At 42.5% G+C, this 17,007-nt stretch overlaps 2 protein-coding genes across 3 annotated transcripts; both read left to right on the top strand.

Moving 5' to 3' along the window:
• The first annotated feature begins 91 nt into the window (after window positions 1-91).
• On the top strand, window positions 92-16,799 carry LOC124274489 (reticulocalbin-1-like). Of its 2 annotated transcripts, none has more exons than XM_046709849.1 (6): window positions 92-199; window positions 298-455; window positions 8,240-8,387; window positions 8,742-8,910; window positions 9,998-10,190; window positions 14,684-16,799. In XM_046709849.1, exons 4-6 carry the CDS (start codon window positions 8,866-8,868, stop codon window positions 14,962-14,964), a joined length of 519 nt encoding a protein of 172 aa, XP_046565805.1. In that variant the 5' UTR covers window positions 92-199; window positions 298-455; window positions 8,240-8,387; window positions 8,742-8,865; the 3' UTR covers window positions 14,965-16,799. The 2 variants fall into 2 exon arrangements, with proteins under 2 accessions (XP_046565805.1, XP_046565806.1); XM_046709850.1 differs by having other exon boundaries at window positions 94-199; window positions 281-455.
• On the top strand, window positions 414-8,391 carry LOC124274464 (mucin-1-like). Its single transcript, XM_046709825.1, has 4 exons — window positions 414-455; window positions 6,171-6,360; window positions 7,512-7,865; window positions 8,240-8,391. The coding sequence occupies exons 1-4, from the start codon at window positions 414-416 to the stop codon at window positions 8,389-8,391; spliced, it is 738 nt and encodes a 245-aa protein (XP_046565781.1).
• Window positions 16,800-17,007: the final 208 nt, after the last annotated feature.

Below are 17,007 nucleotides of genomic sequence, written 5' to 3'. Positions count from 1 at the left end.
CGTTGAACATGTGGCTGCTCAAAGCGACATGGAGTTCAGACGACATGGAGTAACACTATCGAAAGCCAATCAGAAATTGACAACTCGCTACTGCAACTACTTCCGGTTACTTTGAGTTTGTAAACGCGAGCAGCGAGCGGGTGTTGAGAGAAAGTTGCATTCTGCATTGTTTCCAGAAGACTGACTAGTCGGTTACATTGTAAGTATTGCATTTGTTTCAAGGTGCATTTATTCTCTTGATTGTGTTCAAAGCATGTTCACCACAAAATTTAACATTAAGTTTTGATATTGTGACAGATCGCCAAGATGAAGTGTCTGGTGTGCGTGTTGTCACTGTGCCTTGCCTTGACGGTGTTTGCCGAAAAGGAGGCCCACGCCCCTCACGACCCGCTGGGAGGGGGAGAAAGAGATTGATGGGGAGAGGAACAAGCACCGAGACCATGAAGCTGTTCTGGGTGAGTAGAATTATGAAAGGTGCCACGCCCACTAAAATGCCAGTTAGTGAAAGTCACATGTTTTGGTATGTGTTTTTTTTTATCTCTATAAATTATTGACTGAATACTGAATATATCTTTTTTGTGATTATACGCCGCATATACAGCAAATAATGTCCTGTGCATAATTAAATTATATCATTTCTCATAACCAGCTAACTCAGTTAACATGCAGTAGTTCAAATGATCAGAAAATGATTCTGGTTGGCTTGAAGCTAGTTCTTTAGTCTAATCAAAGACCATTGTATGGTCTCTGGTCTTATCCAGGGCAAAGTTCAAAATGGTCAAGGGTAAGTAGTATCAACATATTGACTTGTAACAAAGATTTTTTTAAACTTCTGATTAAAATTGCTGTTTGATGATGCTCCTGCCCTGCTTAACAATGTAAATCAACTAAATTTGGCACTTAAGATGGATCCCTGTTCCCTAAGTTTGACACTGTTCACACAGAAACTTCTAGTTGTGCATTGGTTATAAAGGGATGCATTTATCACAGCTTAAACTTCCCATTCACCATATCCGAGACCAGTAAATTACAGCAGGATGATTCAGAATTTATGTTAAAATGATCCGCTGGTAAGAAAAATAAAGTCTGATCTGTTCTAATTCAGTTCAATACTGGCAGCAAACCGGTTTGTTTCACATTTGATAATCTATGGAACTATGCAGCTCTATGTCATGAATTAATTACTATAGCTTCTATTTAAGACTTAATCCATGTCAGGTGCCCTGAAGGAGGTTTGCGAGGGTTAGGCTAGGTGCTGTGGGGCTAGAACACAATTAGCTCTAGCAGTTGACTTGGCGCATATTCATGCTTGTACGTATCTACATGTACAAAGCAAACTTGTACATACTGCATGCCTTTGACTCCATGTTGTTACTTCCTGCCACGAAGCACACGCCAACCTACTGCAATATGCAAATAGTCATTTTATATGACATGTTACTCCAGCACATTTGCTGCACATATTTTCTGGTATATGCGAGACGTTGTCAGGCAAGATGTTACCTGGACCAGTGGATTGTAAGTATTGGTGCTGTTATGTCGGATAGAAATATCTATTTATCATGCATATCTCATCACAGACTAATGTGACAGTACTTCAAAGTATGCTGGGAGGCAGTGGGGTAGCCTAGTGGTTAAAAGTGTTCTCTCATCATGCTGAAGATCCAGGTTCGATTCCCCACATTGGCTGAATGCATGAAGCCCATTTTTGGTGTCTCCTGCCGTGATATTGCTGGAAAATTGCTAAAAGCAGCATAAAACCATTCTCACTCATTCTCAGTGTCTTACTCAAGATGGCAAGCAAGTCAGAGAGGTCAACCTTTGATTCCTGTTTTCATGGGTCCCAGTCATTTTTGGCACTGTATTCAGTTGTCATTTTATGTTAAACCAAATTCACACAGTCCTGGTAACATGCCTTGGACCCTGAAACGATTTTCAGAGTCAACAAATAAAATAAACAGAAACAGGTAAATATCCATTGTGGTAATGTGAGTTCGACAGCAAACAAACAAATATACGCATAACATATTTCCAAATGAAGCTCTATATATCATGATAGCAGTACTGGTTTGTTTGTTGTTTACCAGTCGGGAAGGTCGCTGAGTCTGGATCACCACTGGACGTTAAAATTGGTACTTGTGGTCCCTGCCTGGCCGGCATTAATGGGTGCAACATGTCGTTCAGTATAATGTGTCTGAGTGGGGTATTCGCAGCAGTATTCCAGCTATATTGTGGTGGTCTGTAAATAACTGAGTCTCAGTACTGGTAATAATCTTGATAATAATGGACTCTTAATGGCCACAAATGCACAGTTTTGTTAACACTTTTGATATTATTTTAAATACAATTTGCAAATTGTTTTAAAGAAAAATGTTTGTTTGGTGTTTTTTTAAATTCACATTTCATTCCAAGATGGAGGACATTTGTCCTGTTTGTGGGTTACAACCTATGGCTAGATAAGCTGATTTTAGATTTTGGTGGTGACCTGCTTGAGACTACAGGAGGATAGATTGTTATTGCTTCTCGCTGTCATGGAAACTGTCTCTGGTGTAACTGATACTCAAGGTAGGAGCAGAAGGAATGTCAAATATTAAATATTCATGTTTGTGAGTTGAGATCAAATGTGTTGCCAGGCAACCAAAACATTTTCAAATCACAGTGATTATATGTCGCAGATGAATATGTAGAATCTTAACTTAATGTTTCCATGTTGAAAGATACTCTGGACTTGAGTTTCTTAAACTCTTCCCAAAACAGTAACAATAGATAGTGTTTTGTAATTTGACTTTCATCCAACATGGACTCAAAGCTAGAGCTGTGTATCATGGCCTAAGTGGCAAGACAATATATCCCGATACCAGTTTAATGAGGCGAGTCGATATTTCATGAAAGTATTGGCAAGGAACCTGCGAGACAATTATCATCACGACAATGGTGGCGATTCAATACGTATCCCGATACTTTTCAATATCTAAAAAGAGAACATATATGATAGATAAGATGACTGAAACTTATTTGTTATACAGAACTTGTCTTGCATTCACACACACTAGAACGGCTGTACATCTAATAAAGTTTCAGCATTTAATGCTTAAGAAAGTACAGTCAAACATATTTAGTATACCTTGATCTAATATATATAAGTTTGAAACTGAAGTTTCTCTTGGGAAGTCGTGTTTCTGCACCAATGCTTTCACAAACAATTCAGTGTAATTTATGACAGAATTCAGAATCACTGAAAAAACCCCTCTTAAGCCTGCTTTCTAAATTTTATCTTCTCTTTGTTCTGTTTCTTAACAAAGCTAAGACATTGTTCATAGTTGTTAATGAATGGTGTTATTTGTCAAACAACTAAAACATATTTCAATTACTTGAAGACAAGTATTCTACAGTTCACAGAGTTTGAAAAATGTTCACACTCTTTCACTCATACACCAACTTGTTCATGTAACAAAGATAACAGATACAAACAAATTCCTATAAGGTTCAATTTGTTTTTTAAAATTCAAAGGATTTCAAAGTGACTCCCTCCCTATACCTAATGCAATGCTCCTCACAACTTTAAGTAGTATTTAAGTTGTATCAGGATATATCATCTCTTGTGGCGATAGGGGCGGTGGGGTAGCCTAATGGTTAAAGCGTTGGCTCGTCCCGCCGAAGACCCAGGTTTCGAATCCCCACATGGACACAATGTGTGAAGCCCATTTCTGGTGTCCCCCGCTGTGATGTTGCTGGAATAGTGCTAAAAGCGGCGTAAAACCAAACTCAGTCAGTCAGTCTTGTGGCGATAACCCGTGAAGGTCTGGGGGTTAGAATGAACTTTCAGTAACCCATGCTTGCCGTTAGAGGCAACTTATGGGATCGGGTGGTCAGGCTTGCTGGCTTGGTTGACACATGTCATCAGTTCCCAATTGTGCAGATCGATGCTCATGTTGATCACTGGACTGTCTGGTCCAGACTCGATTATTTACAGTCCGCCGCCATATAGCTGGAATATTGCTGAGTGCGGCATAAAAACTAAACACACTCACTCATTCACTCTTGTGGCAATATAAATATCCTGATATATTGCCTCAATGTGTTATGTATCGATGCACTCGTATCGCGTAGTTGACGATGCAAACGTCGATACTATTGATGAATCGTTACACCACTGCTCAAAGCTGGTGGGTATGTCATGACATACTCCCTGTCACCTGTTATAAGTTCCCTTTACACATTTCAAGATTTTTGTTCTTAAATCATTCATGACGTTCCTGGTACAAGTATTACTGAAGAATTTTGATCACATAGGGTAGCTAGGTTTGAAAAGGTCTTACTGCCTTTGTGGATTCAAATTTAGAAATGATCTCAGGCTGTAATCACAGTTTCCTCAGGCCTCAGTGGGGGCGGTGGGGTAGCCTAATGGTTAAAGCATTCGCTCGTCTGATTCCCCATATGGGTACCATGCGTGAAGCCCATTCATGGTGTCCTCTGCCATGATATTGCTGGAATATTGCTAGAAGCAGCGTAAAACCAAACTCACTCACTCACTCAGGCCCCGGTGTCTTCACAGTGAAGCCTACTGACTACATCACACTGACCATATTGACAAATCTAGATTTTTTCCGCACACAATGTCTGTTAGAAAGAGGTCAAGTCAGGAGACTAACTGGCAGCACACAAAGTCAGCAATGTATCCCACTCACCCACTGTAGCTTCCACAGTAAATGGAAGTCTGACAGCAGGTTGCCTCGATCATGTACTTTCTGTACCCATCTGTACATGGCCACAATCTGAGTGTTGGTTTAAATCCCGGATGGGTCAACAAGAAAAAGTACTAGAATCTGCACCTTAGAAAGTGTAATCTCAAATATCACGTTTGATTTCTTTAGTTTTCTGAAAATGTAGAGATTCCTTGTGCTGCATTCTTAGAATTTTTTAAAATAAAATTACCCCCCCTGAGTAAAATGTCTATGTGTTTTGTAGCTATAATATTGCTGACTAACATTAGAAGTAGATTACATTCAGTGTTTCTGCTGTATTTTTTTTGGCGACCTCCTGATTTACCGGTTCTGCACAAAATCGGCAGGTCACAAAATATGATAAAAAAGACAATGAAATGGAATAAAGGAATTTATTCACCTGTTACAGCTTTCTCTTTTTCTTTCTAAGCAGTCATTTTCCATGACTAAAGTAATTATAGTAATGTTTAGAGGTACAAAATAAATCATTTCTGAATGACTGTCAAATTGAACAGTCACATTGCACATAGCATAATGAATTTAGAAAGAAACCTCATCTCACACAAAATCGCAAGTGGCCGATTCTATTATTAGAGGATTATTTTAGTGATTTTATTTTAATTTTGGTAACATTTTAAGCAGAACAAAATTTAGTATTGGTATTTTACAGGACACAGTGACCGGGCACAGCCTCCAGGTTTATCTGGAATCCTAGGCGGCGTAATATTTTTCAGTCAGTTAAGAGAACCAAATTAAGTATTTACTGGAGACAGTGGAAACTCTGTCCATTACTTCACTGTAATATTGCACTTCACTGTTGTATTGTTTAATTCACTGTTACGTAAATGCAAAAACAAAAGGCTTCCCTTATATAGCTGTGAGATTGTTTCAGAAAGTTTCACATTGTTTCTAAATTTGACATACGTTCAACAATGCTGTCAGTCATTAAATAGCTATGGTGTTTTTGACACTGGCATTGAATACCCTTGCTTTTGCCTGAAAGGAATATGCCAAGGCCTGGTAAACTGCAATCCTTTCATTGTACAAGAATGTCTGAGCAGCATATCGATCGGAACCTTTGGCATTAGATATTAATTTTGTATTTAAATTAGTTTGATTTATGAGATGAAAATTTTACTAGACTGTGTTTCTGTACCTGGATGAGTGATCCTAATGCCCTGAGTTGTCATGGGCTTGTGATCAGACATTGTTCTGCTCCTTACCTCTTGTCTCATACATGCTTGGACCAGCAGCATTCATGACATTCCTGTCAAAAGAACTACTCCCTTTTTTAAGGTCAGGTTGTAATTGTTCCTTCACACACTGAAACATTGGCAGAGTGGCTCAGTTATTAAACTTCAAAGACATTCCATGACAAGACAAGAGTTGAGTTTATGGTCAGTCCTCTACGCAAACTTTTATCTACACAGTTCTTTACACAGATAGTCATTAGACAGTCCTGTGCACAGACATTCAACTACACAGTCCTCTGCAAAGACAGGTGACTACACAGTCCACCACACAGAGTCCACTGCAGACATTTCACAGCACACACAGTCCATCAATCCACAGCACACACAGTCCACCAGTCCACAGCACACACAGTCCACTAGTCCACAGCACACACAGTCCACCAGTCCAGCACACACAGTCCACTAGTCCACAGCACACACAGTCCACAAATTCACATCACACAAAGTCCACAGCACACAGTCCACTAGTCCACAGCATACACAGTCCACTAGTCCAGCACACACAGTCCACTAGTCCACAGCACACACAGTCCACCAATTCACATCACACAGTCCACAGCACAGCAGTCACAGCACAGTCCACAGCACACACAGTCCACTAGTCCACAGCACACACAGTCCACTAGTCCAGCAGACACAGTCCACTAGTCCACAGCACACACAGTCCACCAATTCACATCACACACAGTCCACAGCACACAGTCCACTAGTCCACAGCACACACAGTCCACTAGTCCACAGCACACACAGTCCACTAGTCCAACACACACAGTCCACTAGTCCACAGCACACACAGTCCATCAATTCACATCATACACAGTCCACAGCACACAGTCCACTAGTCCACAGCACACAGTCTGCTAGTCCACAGCACACAGTCCACAGCACACAGTCTACTAGTCCACAGCACACACATTCCACAGCACACACGGTCCACTAGTCCACAGCACACACAGTCCGCCAGTCCACATCACACACAGTCCACTAGTCCACAGCACACAGTCCACCAGTCCAGCACACACAGTCCACTAGTCCACAGCACAGACAGTCCACTAGTCCACAGCACACACAGTCCACCAATTCACATCACACAGTCCACAGCACACTGTCCACCAGTCCAGCAGTCCACAGCACACACAGTCCACTAGTCCACAGCACACACAGTCCACCAGTCCAGCACACACAGTCCACTAGTCCACAGCACACACAGTCCATCAATTCACATCACACACAGTCCACAGCACACAGTCCACTAGTCCACAGCACACACAGTCTGCCAGTCCACATCACACACAGTCCACTAGTCCACAGCACACAGTCCACCAGTCCAGCACACACAGTCCACTAGTCCACAGCACAGACAGTCCACTAGTCCACAGCACACACAGTCCACCAATTCACATCACACAGTCCACAGCACACTGTCCACTAGTCCACATCACACACAGTCCACAGCACACACAGTCCACCAGTCCAGCACACACAGTCCACTAGTCCACAGCACACACAGTCCATCAATTCACATCACACACAGTCCACAGCACACAGTCCACTAGTCAACATCACACACAGTCCACTAGTCCACAGAAGACAGTCCACCAGTCCAGCACACACAGTCCACTAGTCCACAGCACACAGTCCACAGCACACAGTTTACTAGTCCACAGCACACACAGTCCACAGCACACACGGTCCAGTAGTCCACAGCACACACAGTCCACCAGTCCACAGCACACACAGTCCACTAGTCCACAGCACACAGTCCACCAGTCCAGCACACACAGTCCACTAGTCCACAGCACAGACAGTCCACTAGTCCACAGCACACAGTCCACTAGTCCACAGCACACAGTCCACCAGTCCAGCACAGACAGTCCATTAGTCCACAGTACACTCAGTCCATCAATTCACTGTGCACATTGTCCACCAGTCCACAGCACACACAGTCCACCTGTGCATAGCACAGACAGTTAACCAGTCCATGGTATACCAGTCAACAGCAAAGACAGGTGGGGAGGTGTGTCAGGAGGTGTGTCAGGAGGTGTGTCAGGAGGTGTGTCAGGTGGTGGGGGAATGTGTCAGGTGGTGGGGAGGTGTGTCCACAACACAGTCAGTTCATTTAACAGAAGACAGTACGCTACACACAATTCACTACACATACAGTCCATGGCAAGGACAGTGCACTACACAGATATTCCCCAACAAAGACAGTCCTCTACACAGTTAAGGAACAGTTTTAACCGGTGCCTGTATTGGTTTTAGGATCCCGTCATGATGCGGAGGAAGCAGATGAGCTGAGCCCTGAACAGGCCAAGAAACTGCTGGAACAGCTGGCCGTGAAACACGACCTGGATGGAGATAAACGAATCTCCAGGGATGAGTTCATCACCTGGATCCTGCAGTCTTTCAAGTAGGTATATGTATGTGTGATGGGGAACCATGGGGACCAGTGTTAGGATAGTTGGGAACAGTTGCACAGGGGCAATAGATGTAGATTGGGTGGTCAGTCCTGGTGACTTGGTTGATTATGTGTCGTCATATTTGTGTAAGATGCTGCTCACTATTTCAACCACTGTGCTACAGCTTGACTGTTGCTGACAGCACTCTTAAATGTAGAAATATTCAAAGTTTACCAAAGCTACCATTATGTGTTTGAAGAGTTGTAAATGTGCAGTTGGTACAGGAAAGGAATTAGGTGGTTGTCAGTTTGAAGGAAGGAACAACATTTGTTCGAACCCAATAAGCATAATATAACTGGTCTCAGGTCACTGGATGAGGAAGAAGCGCTTGAGCGTTTCAAGGAGGAGGACGAGAATCATGATGATGCACTTGGGTGGGCTGAGTACCTGAAGCAACAGTATGACTACACTCTGGAGGATGTGAAGAAGATGAGGGAAAAACCTGATGAGGATGACAACAGGAACATGGTTGAGGTGGGTGCTGAGGTTGTGGCAGAATGTGTCTGAAGGTTGGGAGATGTGTCAGGGGGTGGGGAGATGTGTCAGGTGGTGGAAGCTGTGTCAGGTGGTGGGGAGTTGTGTCAGGTGGTGGGGAGATGTGTCAGGGGGTGGGGAGTTGTGTCAGGTGGTGGGGAGATTTGTCAGGTGAGGAAATGTTTGAGGAGGTGGGGAAATGTGTCAGGGGGTGGGGAGATGTGTCAGGAGGTGGGGAGATGTGTTGGGGAGATGTGTCAGGTGAGGAAATGTTTGAGGAGGTGGGGAAATGTGTGAGGAGGTGGGGAGATGTGTCAAGGGGTGGGGAGATGTGTCAGGGGTGGGGAAATGTGTCAGGAAGTGGAGAGATGTGTCAGGTGGTGGGGAGATGTGTCAGGTGGTCGGGGAGATGTGTCAGGGGTGGGGGAGATGTGTCAGGGTGGGGAGATGTGTCAGGTGGGGAGATGTGTGAGGAGGTGGGGAAATGTGTGAGGAGGTGGGGGGATGTGTCAGGGGTGGGGAGATGTGTCAGGAGGTGGGGAGATGTGTTGGGGAGATGTGTCAGGTGAGGAAATGTTTGAGGAGGTGGGGAAATGTGTCAGGTGGGGAGATGTGTCAAGGGGTGGGGAGATGTGTCAGGGGTGGGGAAATGTGTCAGGAAGTGGAGAGATGTGTCAGGTGGTGGGGAGATGTGTCAGGTGGTCAGGGGAGATGTGTCAGGGGTGGGGAGATGTGTCAGGGTGGGGAGATGTGTCAGGTGGGGAGATGTGGGGAGATGTGTCAGGAGGTGGGGAAATGTGTGAGGAGGTGGGGAGATGTGTCAGGGGTGGGGAGATGTGTCAGGGGTGGGGAAATGTGTCAGGAGGTGGGGAAATGTGCAGGTGGTGGGGAGATGCATCAGTCGTAGGGGAATCGATGCGTCAGGGGGTGGGGAGATGTGTCAGGGAGAGGGAAGTGTCAGGTGATGGGTAGATGGGTCAGGTGATGGTAAGATGTGTCAGATGTGGGAAAGAGATTTCAGATGGCATATGTTATCTTGTGTGTTGTGAATAGTAAATGGATAGTATCTGATGTTCGCTTTTGTCAGATGATTGATGAAGATGAGAGGCTGTTCGATGGTGCTGATCTAGACAAGAATAAGATGCTTGACAAGAGCGAGTATGTGGCTTTCTATCACCCATATGACTTTGAGCACATGCACAAGTTCGAGATTGAGAGAGGCATCAAGGACTATGACAAGGACAATGATGGCAAGGTTTCACTTGCAGAGTATATTGGAGGTAGGTTTCAAGATGTTACAGAGTTAGTCCTTTCATCTGATCTTTCTGTCATTCTGTCAGTCATCTTCTCAATAGGGACAAATTTTTATAAAAAACTACTGAAGATCAAAGAATGAAAATTTGTTTATCGAAGATATACTTATCTGAGACTCTGTTTTATAAACTGGTGCCCCTTATATTCTTTTACACAGTTACAATCTGTAATCCATCTATCATTATTATTAAAGTAATGCGTAATGTCTACAATGGAGACAGTCTACTCAGAAACTACTGATGACTTATGGTGCCATAAAATTTCTTCCAGAGTTACCTCTCTTGCTAGTGATCTTTTTTTTATCTTGAACATAACACAGTTATTGCCCTTGATCAATGTGAATTTATTTAGTGCACTGTGTCTGAATGAGACATGGATTCTCACAAACAACTGAAGTTATAGAAGGTTATTCAAGACTGTTGAAAATATTTCATATTTAATAATTTTTCTAATCATGTATAGTGAACATGGTGTCTTGTCTCTTCTTTTGGCTTTATGTGACTGGGGCAGTGGGGTAGCCTAGTGGTTAAAGCGTTTGCTCGTCACGCCGAAGACCCGGGTTCGATTCCCCACATGGGTACAATGTGTGAAGCCCATTTCTGGTGTCCCCTGCCATGATATTGCTTGAATATTGCTAAAAGCGGCGTAAAACCATACTCACTCACTCACTTTATGTGACTACCTTTGTAGTTGACATTTACTTCAATTTTACTCATTGTTACGTGAAAATACAAAATTTTAATGTGCCCCAAGGCAGGGTATAGTCTTAATGCTATCATTTTTCCTTTTCTCGACTCATACTATTTGCTTCTCTCTCCATTAACCAGAAACAGAGTGGAAACATTCTGTGTTAAATACTCCAAAATGCCCAATAATAAGATCAGCTGGTGACTTGTCACTCTCTCCCTTTTCGCTCAACAGATTGGTTGGGGAAATTTCTGTTTTCTAATCCAAGCCATCCTGTCAAAATTTAAGTTTTTAAAAACATTCAGCTTGGATTATCTTTGCATCAAATCTATTGATTATGTTTTCAGTTTATTTTCATCAAAATTATGGCCTCTCCATGAAACACTGTTCTACATGTGAACTTAGAGTATCACTCAGGATTTACACGGTATCTGTTCATTATGTGTTCCTAAACATTGTAACATAGATAGTAAATCTACTTTCTGTGCCCCTCAGGGGGATAACGATTAGATTAGCTGTTTGCAGTGCAGAGGAAAAAGATGGACAAGAAACAACAGGAAACGTAAAGGCCCTTGTACCAGTCATCATCATTTGTGGAGAAGATTATTAGACAGTTAGCAGAACACGAGTTTGTTCTGAGGAAGATATTAAGTTTTAGTATGGATTCTTTTATTCGGCAGCATGTTCACATTCCCGGACTCTACTGTTGTAGGAAGGGTTAATGAGTCAGTCTTGAAGGTCATATGGAACAAGAGGAAATTAGCACCTGAAGAACAGAAAAATCTACAGACACTTGCAAAGTTGAAGACGACCGTGTAGAAGAAATCTACATCTAAGAAGCCATCTGCAACTGTTACTTCAGGGGCTTTGAATCCTTCTACTGTAGAAGAAGGGTATGAAACCTGTGTGTAGGATTCTCAGAAGATTATTGCATCACCAGACACAGAAGATCTACCCTTCACGCAGTCTCAGAGCTTTGCTAATCCCAGACCTTCATACAGCCGCAAGCCTTGGTACAGATGTCAGGCATCATGCAGTTAAGTGTACAACTAATCAACCAGATTTAGTAGCAAACAACACTAGACAAGCCCTACTTGCTCTTCAACACAACAGCAAGGGGTGGAAAAATCAACGCAGTCTACACCAGCTTCATCAGTTTTTGACGAATCATCAAGACATGGCTCCATTGCACTTAATTCAAGTTTCATCCAAGATGAGGATAATACTGAATCATCATTTAACTAGATTCTGCACCCAATGATTCATCCCCTGCTGATACGTACTGTATCAAAGGTGAAGACATGAAGATGCTGACCCTACCTCCAATTAAGCCGATTTCTCAGATTGTGAAATATCCTGAAACATATATTGTACAGACCACAAATGCTCAGGGGATGCCTATAGTGTACTATGCCTTCTTTCAACTCAAAGACGTTCCCGCTACACACCATGGAGGCTTTCTACAAAGCACCAGAGTTTGATGAAGACTACTCTCTCATGAGCAATACAAACTCTAGGACTTGCAGACTAGAAGATATCACAACTAGATAATACTTTCAGAAGATCATTCTTTGGACTGGCCATGTCTCATGCCATAAACGAGGCCATGTTAAATGCAATGAAGAATCCTCGGACCGGGAAAGAATCAGATCATATTAGTTCTACTTCAGCAGGTCTTACAAGTATGAAAGTTGAATTCTCAGGGGTCTGACCTCTGCATGACGCCCACCATCTTTGATGGTTGCATTCGCTGTGTGAATAAAGAAATGGTTCAAGGTTCTGAAGATCAAATGCTGATAAAGTCAGTACAAATGATGAACTCCATGTACAGACAGTCGATGCAGAGAACTCAATTAAGAAGTAGTTTCTCTGGTGTCCAGAAGCAACTAAAGTACAACATGGAGTTCAACAAGAAGTATCTTATAACATACAGATAGGTTCAAGGTGTTCCATTTTCCAGAGTTGAGGCAAATGATACATTGGATGTTTCAACTATACAACGGACAGTCTCAACCTCATGATAAAAGCAAGACACATTCCTAGAGCTACAACTATGATAGCAGATGCCCCATTGCCAACAGATTAGGTGTTACAATAGGAAGCATTTCTACTGTCAGTTCAAGAGCAAGGTTGACCTGTTTGCTACGAGGTTCAACAAAAAGATAGCAACCTTTGTATCTCCAGATCCAGAGCCTTTGGCATGGAACGTTGACGTGCTACTGATATCCTGGGAGGACATATGCGTTCCCTCCACAGGTTTTCATTCCAAGAGTCTTAGGGAAGATTTTGCCAATAAAAAACCTGAAACTGACTTTGGTAGTGCCCTATTGGCCATTAAGAAATTGTTTCCAAGTCCGAAGGTGGCAGAAGGAAATGCAAGTCTAAAACTTCAAGACTGTCCAAATTTTCTTCATCCTCATTTAAGACAACTTCACTCAAGACAGGAGCTCTTCAGACTTCATGTATGAAACACATCAACAACTGTCTTGTCAGAAGATGATTTTCAGCTAGAGCAGCCAAGGCTGTCTCTTGAGCACTTAGAAGATCTACTAGAAGTCTGTATGATGATACATGGAAACATTTTGACAAGTTTGCAAGATTTTGATTTTAGGATCAGGAAATATTGAAGATTTATCCCTGTCCACTCAGAACTCATAGCATATACTTCCAAGGACCAGCTCTAAGAAGTAGAAGGTTCAAGAGGTTATTCATATCACTTCTGTCGAACACTTCTACAGAAGTTTCTAGAAAAACTATATCATTTTTGGCAGTTATTCCCAGAGCCCACATAGCTGAGGGGCTTGATCCACCTGGGCATGCAATCTGCAAGAAGTAAGAGTCATAGCATCCAATATTCATAGCAACTGCTCTCTCACATCCATTATGGAAGGATGTTTCTGGAAGTACGATGCTGTCTTTCCCCACTATTTTCTCCGAGATTTTGGTACAGTAGATGTTGCTGGTGTTCATCGAGTTGACTTTTGGTTTTAGCGCATCAATTGACTGCAAGTTCCTGTAAGAAGAGAGTTCTCAACCAGAGTCGCATACATTCATGTAATTTAGGTTACCTTCCCATAACCAATGACTGAGAGTCACCTATGTAATTCAGCGCATGAGAGAGTTTTATGGGCTTCAGCTTCTTTATTATGAGGAATACGTTTCGGAGTATATCCCTATTCCTTCATGAGAAGTTCCATCAGGGTCATGTGAACAAAATAAGGTGGCTGCCCACCCACCACCTACCGACGGATTCAAGCAAATAGTATGAGTCAGGATAAGGACAAATATGCATTTCTTAGAGTAAAAATGTTATTTTATACTTATCCTTACTCATGCACTAAAGAACCCCCTCCCCCTAACCATTTTTACTCTCCACTAATTTTTATGACGATTTGAAAATTTTGAAAATGGAGAGAGTGGCAAGTCACAGGCTGGTCATGTGGGTGAACGCTGCACAAGTGGAGGGTTGTGTTCGGTTGAGATGGTTTAGCTGTTCTAGGGGATCATAACACTGAATTCTTCCTCTGTATCTCAGGTTAAAGGAGAAAAAAATCAAATTGTATGAGACTGGATAAGTATACACTAATATTTTTTAATCTAAAAAATGCATATTTGTCCTTATCCTTTTATTTCTTTTTATATGTGGGGTGGGTAGGGATGTGATTGGTCTTAGGAATAGCATATTTTGTAACATGTTTCATGGTGGCAATTGTCTCATGTCTGGTAGTATGCTATTGTCCTGACTACAGAGATGTGTGATGCTCTTTGGCAGATGTTGATGATGCTGAATCCAGGGCGACAGAGAGCACCCAGTTCAACGACTATGACAAGAACGGTGACGGCATCCTGGAGGGGAGTGAGCTGAAGAAGTGGTTTGTGCAGGACAACATGGACTCTGCTGTGGAGGAGGTGGACCACCTCATGGGAGTGGCAGACTCCGACAATGATCACTTCCTCACCTTTGACGAGATCCGTGAACACCAGGAGGAGTTCGTCAGCAGCCAGGCAACAGATTATGGCACGACGTTGGAAAAGATGAGAGACGAGTTGTAACCGTGTTCTGCTGTAGAACTGTACATAGTCTTCTTTCATTCTTCATCATGGCAGTGTCTTGTCATGTTTCCTCCATGTTGTTTGAATCATGAATGGTGTGCTGCTGGTCTGTCTGAATGGAAGTGTGTAACCGTTAACTTTTAAAAACTCTTCTGATGTATGCTGCTTCTGCCTGATAAGACTTGGGAAGCCAAATATCTTTTAGCCAGACAGTAAAATCAAACGTCAGGTATGGCAGCACACACACCTTCAGAGACATTTATAGACAGAAGACACACCTTCAGAGATATTTATAGATAGCAGACACACCTGCAGAGACATTTAGACAGCAGACACACCTGCAGATACATTTATAGACAGCAGACACACCTTCAGAGACATTTATAGACAGCAGACACACCTGCAGACACATCCAGACGCCATTACAGACTCATCAGACGGGACATCAACAAAACTTAAGCAGATGCTAGTACTCAACGTCTGACATTGCAGTGCACTCACCTATAGACACTTGTATACAGCAGACATACCTAGACACATCCATAGACGCCATTACAGACACAATATCATACATGACGACAGACATAATCTTATTAATATCAGAATTATTTCACAGATGGAACACTTATCTGCATAAGTATCTCAGGACTCCTCTGTAAAGCATTGCGTCTGGTGAATGGTCTAGTCATTGAATCAGCATTAAGGCTTTTAATTTCCTGCACAAGTGAGCTAGGCATTCAGACCACACACATCTGAATTTGGTGTTTTGATAATGAACTAAAACATCTTCTGAATGTAAACAAAAAAAACAAAACCATCATATTGTAGATAATTGCACTGTTCTTTTTGAGTGCCATGGTATCTAGACTCAAAAGGGGCTGTGGAGTAGCCTCGTAGTTAAAGCTTTGGCTCGTCACACCGACTCAAGTTAGACTTCCAACATGGGTATGATGTGAGAAGCCCATTTGTGGTGGTCCCCGCCGTGATATTGCTGCAATATTGCTAACAGCGGTGTAAAACTAAAACTCACTCAGATTCAAAAGGGTGTATCATTGGAGGAACAGTATGTACATTCTATGAAGGTTTTCATTTGGACAGTCAAGCTGGTAATGATATGCATAGTTACGTTAGAAAACTGATATTTGCAAGAACAAGGACATCCTTCATTTAGATGTGCATTGGCCATCAGACTTTCCTCTGGGTGGATGTCATGTAACACCCTATGCAAGTGTCCCCAGAGTTACCTGAGCAGATCTGAAGCACAGCAAGATACAGACACAGACACACACACCTTTCCACTTACATAATTATCCTGTTAAATATTTTAGGGGCAGGAGGCAGTTTATGATTTGTTTTCTTTATGTTTTAGCTTTAATGAAAAGTTCTGGTCATTTATAACAAGGGGCATATCAGAACAAATCAGTGAAGGTCACCACAAAACATCGCAGTATCTAGTTGAGGGTCACAAAAATTATTTACTCATTCTTGGAGGATGGTGAAAAAGGTGGCCATTTTGTGATAAACTATAGAGTGTATAGAGTGTATACTTTTCAGAGAGAACAGGACGTTGGGGAGGGTGATCCCAAAATATGATGAATGTTTGCTGTTGGTCAATATTTCCAGTACAATAGTACATCCAAAACCCATGACATCACTCAATCACCCTCCTCCATTGTATATGGGGGCGGTGGGGTAGCCTGGTGGTTAAAGCATTTGCTTGCCATGCTGAAAGACCCGAGTTCGACTACCCACATGGGTACAATGTGTGAAGCCTATTTCTTGTGTCCCCTGCTCTGAAATTGCTGGAATATTGCTAAAAGCGGCGTAAAACTAAACTCACTCTCTCCTCTAGTATTAATGACCAGTCCTTCACTACTTTCATTGTTTTGTCCTGGTATACAGGCCTAAGCTGGATTGTCCAAGCTTCTAGATGGATCACTGCTGAGTGAAATACACTTCATGTGTCAACTCTTCCAGTCAGGTGTATATATTTGTACTGAAAAGGCTTTAAACATCCTCCTGACCTGCAATATCATGAGCTAG

The sequence above is a fragment of the Haliotis rubra genome, unplaced genomic scaffold (assembly GCF_003918875.1).
Source record: "Haliotis rubra isolate DU_JTF1 unplaced genomic scaffold, ASM391887v1 Scf191, whole genome shotgun sequence".
In the NCBI taxonomy this organism is placed as follows: Eukaryota; Metazoa; Mollusca; class Gastropoda; order Lepetellida; family Haliotidae; genus Haliotis; species Haliotis rubra.
The sequence above is the reverse complement of the archived record's forward strand: the minus strand, read 5'-3'. Positions and strand labels throughout refer to the sequence as shown.

Coding starts and splice junctions, on each gene's coding strand:
- LOC124274464 (XM_046709825.1), top strand. CDS start 414: ATGGGGAGAGGAACAAGCACCGAGACCATGAAGCTGTTCTGG. Junction 6,361..7,511: donor ACAGCACACACAGTCCACCA/GTCCAGCACACA, acceptor CATCACACACAG/TCCACAGCACACAGTCCACT. Junction 7,866..8,239: donor AGACAGTCCATTAGTCCACA/GTACACTCAGTC, acceptor TATTGGTTTTAG/GATCCCGTCATGATGCGGAG.
- LOC124274489 (XM_046709849.1), top strand. CDS start 8,866: ATGAGGGAAAAACCTGATGAGGATGACAACAGGAACATGGTTGAG. Junction 8,911..9,997: donor ACAACAGGAACATGGTTGAG/GTGGGTGCTGAG, acceptor CGCTTTTGTCAG/ATGATTGATGAAGATGAGAG. Junction 10,191..14,683: donor ACTTGCAGAGTATATTGGAG/GTAGGTTTCAAG, acceptor GCTCTTTGGCAG/ATGTTGATGATGCTGAATCC.